Source organism: Bombus affinis, chromosome 6 (assembly GCF_024516045.1).
Source record: "Bombus affinis isolate iyBomAffi1 chromosome 6, iyBomAffi1.2, whole genome shotgun sequence".
NCBI lineage: Eukaryota > Metazoa > Arthropoda > Insecta > Hymenoptera > Apidae > Bombus > Bombus affinis.
In genome coordinates this window covers 2,176,799-2,189,339 of record NC_066349.1, presented here as the reverse complement: position 1 = coordinate 2,189,339, position 12,541 = coordinate 2,176,799, and the positions used below count along the sequence as shown (strand labels likewise).

The 12,541-nt window shown below is 32.1% G+C and overlaps 3 protein-coding genes across 9 annotated transcripts; 1 reads left to right on the top strand and 2 right to left on the bottom strand.

Moving 5' to 3' along the window:
• The first annotated feature begins 464 nt into the window (after positions 1 to 464).
• On the top strand, positions 465 to 6,014 carry LOC126917115 (GATOR complex protein WDR59). 7 transcript variants are annotated; one of them, XM_050723620.1, is made up of 22 exons: positions 465 to 605; positions 680 to 765; positions 887 to 936; positions 1,048 to 1,183; positions 1,250 to 1,463; positions 1,542 to 1,675; positions 1,773 to 1,922; positions 1,994 to 2,153; positions 2,225 to 2,304; positions 2,383 to 2,449; positions 2,521 to 2,729; positions 2,787 to 3,050; positions 3,120 to 3,270; positions 3,351 to 3,544; positions 3,627 to 3,760; positions 3,848 to 4,057; positions 4,123 to 4,249; positions 4,741 to 4,770; positions 4,871 to 4,909; positions 5,222 to 5,382; positions 5,458 to 5,711; positions 5,793 to 6,014. In XM_050723620.1, the coding sequence occupies exons 2-22, from the start codon at positions 712 to 714 to the stop codon at positions 5,930 to 5,932; spliced, it is 2,958 nt and encodes a 985-aa protein (XP_050579577.1). In that variant the 5' UTR covers positions 465 to 605; positions 680 to 711; the 3' UTR covers positions 5,933 to 6,014. The 7 variants fall into 7 exon arrangements, with proteins under 7 accessions (XP_050579577.1, XP_050579576.1, XP_050579579.1 ...); XM_050723619.1 differs by lacking the exon at positions 465 to 605 and having other exon boundaries at positions 612 to 765; XM_050723624.1 differs by lacking the exon at positions 465 to 605 and having other exon boundaries at positions 1,048 to 1,154.
• Positions 6,015 to 6,465: 451 nt separating this feature from the next.
• LOC126917138 (adenosylhomocysteinase) lies at positions 6,466 to 10,380 on the bottom strand. Its single transcript, XM_050723690.1, has 6 exons — positions 10,215 to 10,380; positions 9,507 to 9,697; positions 8,011 to 8,352; positions 7,566 to 7,781; positions 7,204 to 7,430; positions 6,466 to 7,018 (listed from the first exon to the last, which is right to left on the bottom strand). The coding sequence occupies exons 1-6, from the start codon at positions 10,240 to 10,242 to the stop codon at positions 6,721 to 6,723; spliced, it is 1,302 nt and encodes a 433-aa protein (XP_050579647.1). The 5' UTR covers positions 10,243 to 10,380; the 3' UTR covers positions 6,466 to 6,720.
• A 177-nt stretch (positions 10,381 to 10,557) lies between these two features.
• LOC126917146 (leucine-rich repeat-containing protein 23-like) lies at positions 10,558 to 12,441 on the bottom strand. The gene is made up of 3 exons (XM_050723712.1): positions 12,266 to 12,441; positions 11,677 to 12,073; positions 10,558 to 11,527 (listed from the first exon to the last, which is right to left on the bottom strand). The coding sequence occupies exons 2-3, from the start codon at positions 12,052 to 12,054 to the stop codon at positions 10,901 to 10,903; spliced, it is 1,005 nt and encodes a 334-aa protein (XP_050579669.1). The 5' UTR covers positions 12,055 to 12,073; positions 12,266 to 12,441; the 3' UTR covers positions 10,558 to 10,900.
• Positions 12,442 to 12,541: the final 100 nt, after the last annotated feature.

Sequence of the window (12,541 nt, the reverse complement as noted above, 5' to 3'; positions counted from 1 at the left end):
TGAGAAACAAAAGACGCCGTTCTTCTTTTTTTTTTTTCTTTTTTTTTTAGGGTCGAAAACTCGCGCTAAACTGAAAGTCGCTGGCGAATGTGCCACAAGAGTTGTGAGAAAACAAGAAATCAGACTCGTTTATTAGAAGTCAGCTAAACAAAGTGACTAAGGAAACTTTTACACATCCGCTACTGACGAAAACAATCCATAATTACGGACATTGTTGTCACTATCACTTGAATTATCACGGTCACTGTCAAACAAAACCACCGTAGATTTGATATAATTCCGTCAAACTTCTACTCTTTTTCGTTCCTGTTTCGCACCGTTTATCAATTATTTGCGTCCCGATATTAGTACACCTATATGCAACGAATATATGCGTTCTACGTGACAGAAATAGCACAGCGAAGCGTCTTGAACTTTTCTCTCTTTCTCTAATTCTCTTTCCCTCTCTTTTACTCTTTTTACATTGCTTCCTCTCGCTTTACCCCTTGCCCACATTTGTTTTTTAGCAGGGATATGTACATGAATTTTGTTCAGCCAATCGAAACCCACCGATAAAGATGTGTGAGGCAGGACGCGATGCAACGAATCATATACTAGCTTTGATTGTATGTACGATTGCGTATACTGTGTATGATTCAATTCTAGTCCGCGTATATTCGGTTTATTTCTAACCTTGCAGAATGCTGACAGGAATTCGAATTTATTGGTAAAATGTCAAAACGTTGGGGCAGCGACTATGTCGTTACGGAACACCGTGATTTACAGGTAGGTTATCTAATTACATGAAAATATATGTTATTATTACAAACAACGTGTATTTCAATTTTGAATACTATGATATACAATTGTTTTTTATTGTTGAATTATTTTTGTTTTATGTATATAGGCTAATACTATGGCCGTGGATGCAACGGGTAATTATGTGTTACTTGCCGGGTAAGTAAACAAAAAATGAAGTTTTTATTTTTATATATATTTGGTGTGTAATTTCCTATAATTTTTATGTTTTCTAATTTCTCGCGATCTTATTCTATTATATATTTTTAGACGCAGATGTTTCGCGATAAAACACCTTGACGAGAGTGCTGACGTATTAAAAAAATTTCAAAGACAAAGTAAATATGAAGTTGGCTCTGCAGAATGGAATCCCACAAGTATAAATTGTCATCTATGCGCTGTATCGGTTAGAAACTAAATCTATATGTTGTAAATAATATTGTAGATATACCTAATTGTATCTAAATTCTAGAGCAACACGCGCATTGAAATACTGTCTCTTACTGGAACTGGTAATTATGACTTACAAACAACGAATAGTCTAAAGGCACATACAAGAGTTGTGAGTGACTTAAACTGGCATCCCAAAGAACCAGATATTATTGCTTCCTGTAGCATTGATACATTTATACATATTTGGGATATAAGAGATCAAAGGAAGCCTTGTTTATCATTATCTGCAGTTGGTAAATACAGAGATTATAAAACCCATTGTGAAATAATTTGCAAACATTTAAAGATACATATAATTGAATGTGTTATAGCTGGTTCTTCTCAAGTAAGATGGAACACTCTTTCTCCCAACATGTTGGCTACAGCTCACGATGGAGATATTAAAATATGGGATCAAAGAAAAGGAAATAGTCCTATGCAGTACATAGCTGCTCATCTAACAAAAGTACAGCCTGATTTCATAATAGCTCTATTCACTATAATATTATCTAATAATGTCACTTTAGTAAAGTTCAATGACATACTTATAAAAGTTATTTTAGATACATGGTTTAGATTGGTGTCCATTTCAACAAAATCAATTGGCAACATCTAGTCAAGATTGTACAGTGAAAATTTTTGATATCAGTAATCCACGAAGAGCTGAGAGCATTTTAACAACAAACTCGCCCGTATGGAGAGCGAGATACACGGTAAAGATATAGATATATGGAGAATCTAAATTTATTTCTATCTATAAAAACTAACAATAAGTTATCCATAGCCATTTGGTGAAGGACTGGTAACAATAGTAGTACCGCAGTTACGACGAGGAGAGAATAGTTTGTTATTATGGAATACAACAGACCTCAGTGCTCCTATTTATACTTTTGTAGGACATACTGATGTTGTTCTTGAATTTCAATGGAGACATCAAAAATTGGGTATGTATTATATGTATATATAATCAAATAAAAAGGAATAAAATATCATAAAATATATTTATGATTTGCAGAAAATAGTGATTTTGAATTAATTACTTGGTCAAAAGATCAGTGTTTAAGGATATATAAAATCGATCCATTTTTAAAGAAAGTGGGTACTTCTGTACATATATGTGTAAAGGTTAAGATTTTTATTCATAAAAAAATATAACATATAATTCTATTCTAGTTATGTGGACATGGGATAGATGATGGTTCATCTATTTATACTCAGTATCCTGAAGATAATAGTTTAAGTATGTTTCAGTCTTATTTATAAATATAATGGACTTCTTTCATTCAACTAATATAGTTGCCATTAATATAGGAACATTACAATCTGTCCAACAGCTACAACTTAATGACGCTCAAACTGGTCGTGAAATGAATTGTATAACAACAAAAGTTGATGAACCTATATTGAATTCTGAAACAGATGCATATATTGAAAGTAATAAAGAAATATCATCTCCTACACAACCAAAAACTTTGCAACAAGAATTTTCTTTAATAAATATGAACATACCAAACATAGAGGTGATACATATAAACGTAAAATAGAAATACATATAGTATATATTTTTATCTTTGCAGGTCAATACAATGGATGCTGTGGAACGTAGTTGTACTGTAACAGCATCCAATAAAAGTTACAATGTGATATTAAAAGTAAATTTCCCTGCGAACTATCCATATAGTGCACAACCTACATTCCAGTTCTGTCATGGAACAACGATCGACAATACAACATTGGCAAAGTTGTTGAAAGTTTTAAAGCAAACTGCTCAACAACGTGTTAAAAAAAACAGATCATGTTTAGAACCTTGTCTTAGACAATTAATTACAACATTGGAGCAAGTAAAAGAAATATATTTCTCGGATTACGTCCATCTTTTATTATATCTAACGTTTTTCTTATTTCTATAGACATGTAAAAAGGATGAGAACGAAAGTAGTCACTTAGGATACGACATTCAAGACAATGCGAATTTCTTAAACTCTTCTAACATGTATACAAATTATCAAGATGCCTACATACCCTTTCCTAGAACATCTGGCGCTAAATTTTGTTGCGTGGGTATGTATAAAAAAATAATAAGAAATGGTGACAAAATACTGTACATAATAGAAGCTTCATTCATTGTCTCTATTTGTTAGGTATACTCGTATGTTTTGGTCGGGCTTCATATACAAGAAGGTCGTCCATGAAACCAGAGTGTACAACACCCAGAGCACTTTCTGCATTAGGAAACGGAATAGGCAATGGAGAACATTTTATGCACATGTATCCAAATTCTTATGTACAGTCAAATGATAATATTCCTATAAGTTCTTTTTATTTTCAAGATCGAGTATGTATAATAAAATTTTTTGTGAGAATGTTCATAATATGAAATACTTGTAAGAACCTCATTAAATATTTCAAATTAATAGAAAATGAATCGGGGATTGCATAATACAAATAGAATGACTCATAGATCATGTTGTAAAAACTATCATTTTATGGTAATGATATATGATGCTTCTTCATTGTTTTTCGTCAACAAAGAATTAGCAGAAAAATATGTGTGAGTACAATATATAATTGCGATACAATTTTCAGAGACATTCATCGATTTTCAGAAAATAATTTCTTAATTTTATTTTATATCTAGTATCAATATCACAGATATCCCAGCAATGTGTCAATACAATGCAAATGTAGCTGCATCATTGGAACGTCCTGATTTGGTTCAGGCATGGTGTTTAGCCGCTCTTGTGATATCACAACCAGTTTCAAATATAGGACAAAATTCTTGTCAGTCACCTGAGATTGATGCTCCATGGCCTTTACATCCTTTTGGTCAAAATTTAATTCATTCCTTGTAAGTAATGGATTACTACTCACAATAAAAACAAATTATTTTACAACAATCCATCTCTAATTTAGAATACAGCATTATGCGAATCAATCGGACATTCAAATGGCAGGTATGCTGAGTTGTGCATTTAGTTATCGTTTGGAAAATCCGGACGTTGCTCAGACACGGCTAAGTAGCAAGTCCATTAACGTTAGTGTAAGTACGTTGTATTTATTTTTTGTAGATATTAAAATGTTTTAGCATGGCCTGGCACAAGCACAATTTTTATAGCATCATTGATAGTTGTTACATTACATGTCTTGATCATATTTTGTCTTCTGTTCACGAACATACTGAACATTTCAGTACTTGGGGATACTCTTCGAACATAATCATCTATTGTATTCATGTTTTAATGCTGACTTTTCAATCTACAGTATATCACATGTTTCATACTCAGCACACATTTCTTTTTTTCGATGCATGTTTAAATATGATTTAAATGTATGAATGTCGTACGATACGACGGTATTGTATGTGTCATAATTATAAATTTCTCTCCAAATTCCAAAATTGGAATAATCCGGAATTTAAATGAGTCATGCTATACCGACGTAATACATTGGTATTTTATTTCAGTATTTTTCTTTTCTAATATATTTTTTAAAAATTACCAAATGATTGATATTATGTTATCTTTGTTATAGAGGCTTTCTACAGGAAAATGGTGGTTAAAGGTAAGGCATGGTTTTTGGAGTTTTTTAAATTTGTACGTGTTTGAAATGTACTGGTTCTTAGGGTTCTTTTATCATGGTGATATTTGTTACTGCCTTACAGCATCGGAGTGGAAGTGTCATGGTGCCACAAAGCATGCAGGTTTGGCCCTGCTTAATATTTCAAATGCCAAACTTCTTGACCTTGCATCTAATAACTGTTTTACATTATGATTAATATTAATACCCATAAAATAATCGTACATGTTAGTAGTAATTAATTATATGTGATGTACTGTTTTGTTGTGATAATACCTAGAAATTTTACACAGAAGACAAACATCTTTGTGCAGAACTGATCATAGACATTATGCCTTTTCTACATATCATTTGTGTATATTGTGTTTTCATATTGTTCGCGTAATGTTTATAAATGGGCTCGTAATTTTATATATCATTCGATACATTTTTTTAGCCTGGTGGTTCTCCATATCATACGATTCATCTGGCCGATACCACATTAGAAGGATGGAACTTTCAAAATTTAAAGCAACATCGATCTAACTCGTGGTCCGATTCGCTTGACGATTTAAAATTAATTCAGGACACATTCGGGGATTCCGTGAAAAATATTAGGTACGTAATTTTAAGGACTTTAATGTAGAATTGTTTAATTTTATTAGGAATTAAGCCAAAGCATTGATTATACAGGTTGCTCGATGAAAAATATACTGCTCTCTACGATGGTTATAAAAAAGCATATGCTGAAGTGCTACATAGGTGGCGGTTATTAGATGCACGTGCACAAGTATTGAAGCATGTAAGCACAACTCCGTTGGACACGCATAAAGGCGTCGAGTTTCAGAGCGAATGCCAATTGTGTGGTAAAGTTAGCAGAGGACCTCAATGTATAAGTTGTAAACGATTAGCATTGGAATGTGTAATTTGTCATATCTCTGTTAGAGGTAAAGTTAATTTAATGCAGTGCAATTTTTTCATAATTATTAAATTATAAAATGTATAATAAAATAATTTATAATTCTTAGGTCCAAGCAACTTCTGTATATTTTGTGGACATGGAGGACACACACAACATTTGGCAACATGGTTCACTAACCAAACATTGTGCCCCACAGGCTGTGGATGTTATTGTTTGCAGGAAAGTTCTGCCCTCTTAAAGTTATAAGTAGAAGATAAGAAGGAATTGTACATAATCGTGAAGATATATAGAAATGTTACGAGAAGATAATAAATATGTTTTTTTAAGATCTTTTGCAATTTTTATGCATATCTATTGTTATTGTTCACTAAATTAATTTCTTCATTAGATGAACTCATTTCAAGAAATATTTGTTCTAATTCTTTTATCTCAGCTGTAAAAAAATAGAATGTTCACAAAATATATTCATAAATGCACTGAGAAATATTAAATATACCAGTATTTAGACGAATCTTTTCACGAGCAAGGAAGATTTCTCTAGCAAGTTTCTCTGCTTCTTTTTCTCGTAGCACTTTTTCCAATGCGGCATATTCTCTTCGTTTAAGGAAACTATAAATCACGCCAGAAATTAAGCACGACCATCTCGCTAACTGGCAATATAAATTATCCGATATTTTATATAACATTTTAATCTTTTATATCAGATATCATTACCTTTGTCAAAGAACTAACTTCTAATGGAGGCAGGGAAGTCTTTTTCTTTGCCATTTATATGGAACTTGTTGAACAAGATATTTTTATTTAAAAGTTGATATAAAGCAATATATATAAAGCAATAAAGTTCGCAAGTTATAACAATACAATATAAAACACACAATCCCGTTTCGGTGATTTTTCGTTATAACTTTCCTAGATAACAAAACACTCGATATTGAGGCTAAAATTAATAAATGAACAACTATAAAGATCAATGGTTGACAATTCAATTGTATAGTTCAAAAAAGTACATGAGAGCCTCTGAATTTAAATAATAACTAGTATCGATAATAGTCAGGTTTGTAAGGTCCTTCTCTAGGTACACCAAGATATTTCGCTTGTTCCTCCGTCAATTTGGTCAACTTTACTCCAAGGTGATTTAAATGCAACGCAGCGACTTCTTCGTCCAATTTTTTCGGCAACATGTGAACTCCGACCGGATAGGACTCAGATTTGGTCCACAACTCTATTTGTGCCAATACCTGATTTGTGAATGAATTACTCATCACGAAGCTGGAATGTCCTGTGGCGCATCCAAGATTAACCAACCGACCTTCCGCAAGGAGGATAATATGTCTGAAAAGGAAGAATCGGAAGTATCGTGAAACCGGTCAAAAATCTATTCAAGTTTACACTGTATAAACTTAATAAGAACATGTCTAAAATATGTGTTTAACTTTCTGCTCAAATAATTTTACACAATTTAATGTTTGATCTTCCGATATAGAAATATTTTTTTCAGAATTGAACTATTAATTCACCTGCCGTTCTTTAGTTGATATCTGTCTACTTGTGGTTTAATGTTGATTTTTTCAACAGCGTTTTTCTCAAGCCATGCAACGTCAATCTCGCAATCGAAGTGACCAATATTACAGACTATAGCATCCTCTGGCATATTAACAAAATGGTCGCCCATTATGATGTCTTTGCAACCGGTGGTAGTAACATAAATCTGTCCTTTGGTTGAGGCTTCTTCCATTGTCGTTACCTGGAGAGTAATTTAGAAATTCACCAATCATAATTTACTTCTATTGCAATTTTTGATCAGTATTGGTTACAAGTATTGGTTCAATACACTTCGAGTGTATATATATGATCTTTGATTTAATGTTTCAGCAATCACCTCGTATCCTTCCATGGCAGCTTGTAACGCATTAATGGGATCGATTTCCGTGATTATCACACGTCCTCCAAGTGCTCTGAGACTTTGTGCGCAACCTTTTCCAACGTCTCCATATCCAGCAACCACACAGACCTTTCCAGCAATCATGATATCTGTCGCTCGTTTGATACCATCGATTAATGATTCTCTACACCCATAAAGATTGTCGAATTTACTCTATTCGACAGAAGAAAATTATTTTACATGGGACTTAAAATTTAATTATTAGGAGAGTAACAGAAAGATGAGACAAGTGGATGATCATAAAATAATTTACAAGATTCCTACGGAGATTTTTTATATATTGTTTACTTATGATAAGTACTTTACTTAGTAGTAACCTAACAGTTTCTTTCTCTTTAGGATAAAAATATTTTTTTTGTTTCTGGAACACAATGTGACGAACCTTCGTTACTGAATCGTTTACATTTATGGCAGGAACTTTCAGAATGCCTTCTTTCATCATGCGATACAGATTGTGAACCCCGGTTGTGGTTTCCTCGGAAAGACCTCGACACTCTTTTAAATATTCCGAGAATTTGGTGTGCACTAAGTTGGTCAGATCACCGCCATCGTCGAGGATCAGATTTAATGGTTTTCCATCCTTAAATACGAGGGTCTGTTCTATGCACCAGAGGTATTCTTCATCAGTTTCACCTTTCCAAGCATACACGGGAATCCCCGTTTTTGCGATGGCTGCTGCTGCATGGTCTTGAGTGCTGAATATATTACACGAGGACCATTGAACCTATCGATATAACGATAATAATGGGTCATTAACATCTTTCTTGGTTTCTAGAGTAAAATCATCTATGAAATCAAACCCAAAGATAACATGTTTCATTCGTAAAGCAGGATATAAAACATTGCACAGAGTTGTACAAAATGTTTTTGATGCAGAGTCAATGCATCCATACAGTACGCCGAGATAACCACTACTTGATATTATTTTTTTATAATCTTCTGATATTTCTACGTTTGCCATTTTGTTGAAATCATAATTAATATTTGCAGATTTTCTATTTGCAAGTAATTTTATTATGTCGGAGGCTAGAACAGAATGTTCCTAAGTATTGTGATATTATATATATATATATATTTTTTTTTTAATTTTAAATGAGATGATATATATGATCATATATGATAATGATAAGAAGATACCGATTACTAACCGCTGATTAACCGAAAACTTCTTACAACGGGATGATCTTACATTCCCAGATATGATGTTCTCATTGCATCATAAAAGTTTATGATATTTATCTTTCACAGCTTTGAATAGATGTAAAAGTGTATTGTTAAGTGTTTTGAATGAATATAAGTGTTTCATAATAACGACCGAAGATAACCGTGTCGTTTTATCTGATCCTGATCTTTGAGGATGGTTCAAAAGTTTTCTGATGTCTGATACAATTATTAGCAAATCTTGTGAAACACGCAGGGTCATGATCGATAAAATCGGTCTGCATACGTATAAACGCGTATTAGTTTCTTCATTCTCCTCTCTTATACTTCGTTCTATATTTTTCTATTTTTATGATTTTTCATTTCAATTATTTTGTAATAATTATATTTTTTACAAAATAGATTTTTATGAATTTTATAATTGGATATATCTTTAATTTGTTTTTAATAGTACAAATATAAATATATTAAACTAACAACAAATTTTTTATTTTTAATGATGTTTATAAAAACTTATATTGAATAATAATATTTTCTGGGATATTATCGTTTCATCAATAATTTAAATAAAGTATCGTACTTATAGAGTTTGTGACTATCGAATTAAACCATAATATGTAAGTGTTCAGGCAAAAAAAAAAAAACAATAGCAACGATTTAACCGAATTTTGAGCATTAAACGAAAACGACCTGGATGTAGAAAGGTTATCAACTTACCTCAGCTCCGAGTTCAACCAGAGTTTCAATGAGAACCGCAGTTTGTACAGTCATATGTAAACAACCGGCAATTCGTGCACCTTTTAAAACTTTTTCTGGACCATATTTTTTTCTGATGGCCATGAGGCCAGGCATTTCATTTTCTGCCAAAGTAATTTCTTTCCGTCCCCATTCCGCCAACGACAAATCAGCTACAGATAAAAAAGTTAGAAATCGATTTTATAAATTTTAGATCACTGTTCATAGATGAATCAATGAGCTCAAATCAAAAATTTTGAAATCAACTTCGTTTTATGAAAATATTTCATTGCTCCGTTCCGATGAAAAATGGAATAAAGACAACTATTTTTTTTCATGTTTTATTTTGTCATTGTTTTTACGTATAAAGAACGAAATTTATCATATCGACAAATTATAACACGCAATTTATGAAACTTAATTCAAAAGATGCTTAATCGATTAATCTCCACATACTACTCTAGGTGCTATATAGCATCATTTAACAACTTTTAATTGGAATATATATCTGAATATATTTTTCTTTTACATTACTTTAATATTCTTTTTGTGGTTCGACTACTATGTGTAGATGTGCGGATTATGAAGCGATATGTTTTAAATATTATAGAGCAAGGTTACAAATTTTTTTCTCAAATAACGACCACGTGTCTGACTAACGTAACTCCGAAATTAATAGCTATGACTTACCAACTTTAAATGGAGGTTTAGAAGACATTTTCGTTGACAATTCGTTGAATTATTGCAAGAAGATAGAGCTAATTATTTAGTAACGAAGCAACGCACAATATGTAAGAGTAAATGTCTTCGCCGGCTGGTTGCGGTAAAACTACTGGCAAGGAACGTACAACAATCTCATTTTAACAAACTCCGCTAGAGACCGTCACTACTTGCTGGTAGCGTGGCAGGATTTAAAAGTTTTGACGGGACAACTTTAACAAGTAGGAAAAATGAAACATTTTTAAGAGAATTGTTATTTATTTTATATATTTTTTTATATTTTATTTGCACTTCAAAATGAATGATATTAATTATAATAGTGAATTAATAATACAGAAGATAATAAAGTAGTATATTGACATGTAAGATCATTTAATACATAGTCTAAAATAAAAGAAATGAGATATGTTATTAATGAAGGTAAAATAAAACAGGTGGTCTTTAAAAAACAACACTAATCAGTAAGTTCGTACCAGTATGATAAAAAAATAATGTCAACAACTCAACAAAATTTGTCTTACCTACTGAATATAATCGATTATGTAGAAATCTACCTTATATGGTAGTCTTTAAATTATACTTATCGTATGATGCTAATTTCTATTTGCTTTTTATATTTTTATTGCCATAATTATGTAGAGTAAATGTTATTAATTTTATCCTGCGGTTAAAAGATTGAAATCTAAATCAGCGAATGTTGTTCCATCGCGAAGCATTTGTCTATGAAATTCTTTAGCCTCTTTCCTTTCGTCGTAAAGCACTGGATCCTTGTCAATACGTGTTAGGTTAGGTAACATAGCCAAAACAATGTGCCTATAAGCAGCTTCTTCCTCTACTTCCCTATCGGCTATTACAGGATTTTCCAAAATAATTAGAGTCTCTAATGCTGTTAAGCAATTTAATTTTTCTAATTCCGAAATTTTTGTAATCTCGTTATTCCGTAGATTCAAATAACTGAGTTTGGAACAACGTGAATCAAACCCATCCAAATTCGATATTTTGTTGCTCCTCAGATGTAGGATTCTTAAATTAACTAATATTTCTAAACCTTCCACTTTTTCTATTTGATTTTCTGCGAGATATAATCGTATTAATCCTGGGAAAAAGATCCCATTTGTTGTGGTAAGAATATTACCACGTAATTCGAGACTGTTCAACTTCTCAAGATCGTACGGATTTAAAGTGACTTCTTCAATATTATTATGATTTAATTCTAAACACTGCAAAAGCTTATGAGAAATGCCTGATGTACTTGTCAATTTATTCTTATTCAGTGTAAGAACCTGTAGCACAATTAAATAAGTAGGATCGGTAAATATGTAAGAATTTTAGAAAAGTATTAAAGTTAGATAAAGATAGAGAATATTAAAGTCATAAAGAGAAAAATAAAAGTGAAAATGATAAAAATCGTTAATAAGGTTTGGTGATTAACCTGAAGATAAGGCATAGGATCCAATTCCGCGGAAGACACGTGATTCCTATCAGCTTGAAGCATTAAGAGATATTTCATCGACGAAAGAACACGAAGTGCTTCGGTCGTTAATCTATTTCCGGAAACGTCCACGTAGAGCACATATTTAAACGTTGGTATGATTCTAATATCTGTCAAGCCTTTATTAGATGCGTTCAATCCCAGATAAGCATAACCAAGGCCGGAATCGCATTTTCCTAATGTGTGAAGACATTCTCCTGCTTCTGCTTGTGTTAACGCTTTTGTGGTATCTTCGAGGATAGATGATAATTTAGCAGTTGGATATTTATCGATCTCACCCACTTCTTCTTCATACTCCCGTCCTTCTCCTTCCTCCATTATACTCTTGTTTCGATTTCTTTAATAATGAATACTATGTCATTGATCAATTTTTCTCTGTTACTTGTATCTTATTACATCATATTTTATTATAATTCTTTTAATGATAAGTATAATAAAATCAGTTAATCTTTCATTGATATTTATATATCATCACGCTGTATTTCATTTCAATTCTTTCAGTACAGTCAGCACAATGAAATTAACTAACCTTTCTTTCGTTGATATTTATAGTTTATAGGTTTGGTATCGAATAAAACACAAGATCCACGTTCACTTGTTTATTGTGGAAGTACAAACGTATAAATAAGCTTGTTTCACGTAAAATAAAATACGCAAGACGATTTCAAAATAAAACTATGGAAGGGCGTTGATTAATTATGAAACCCACGTCAACGAGTTCTGATACATCTGGTTTCGTCCCATTTCAATCTGTAACTCTCTTCGGTGGATTGTTTCCGGTGTATAATATCACGAAGTTTCTTCA

Coding starts and splice junctions, on each gene's coding strand:
- LOC126917115 (XM_050723620.1), top strand. CDS start 712: ATGTCAAAACGTTGGGGCAGCGACTATGTCGTTACGGAACACCGTGAT. Junction 1,676..1,772: donor TAGCTGCTCATCTAACAAAA/GTACAGCCTGAT, acceptor AAGTTATTTTAG/ATACATGGTTTAGATTGGTG. Junction 2,305..2,382: donor TCGATCCATTTTTAAAGAAA/GTGGGTACTTCT, acceptor ATTCTATTCTAG/TTATGTGGACATGGGATAGA.
- LOC126917138 (XM_050723690.1), bottom strand. CDS start 10,242: ATGTCTTCTAAACCTCCATTTAAAGTTG. Junction 8,353..9,506: donor TGGTTGAACTCGGAGCTGAG/GTAAGTTGATAA, acceptor TTATATCGATAG/GTTCAATGGTCCTCGTGTAA. Junction 7,431..7,565: donor CTGCCATGGAAGGATACGAG/GTGATTGCTGAA, acceptor ATTACTCTCCAG/GTAACGACAATGGAAGAAGC.
- LOC126917146 (XM_050723712.1), bottom strand. CDS start 12,054: ATGGAGGAAGGAGAAGGACGGGAGTATGAAGAAGAAGTGGGTGAGATC. Junction 11,528..11,676: donor ATCCTATGCCTTATCTTCAG/GTTAATCACCAA, acceptor ATTGTGCTACAG/GTTCTTACACTGAATAAGAA.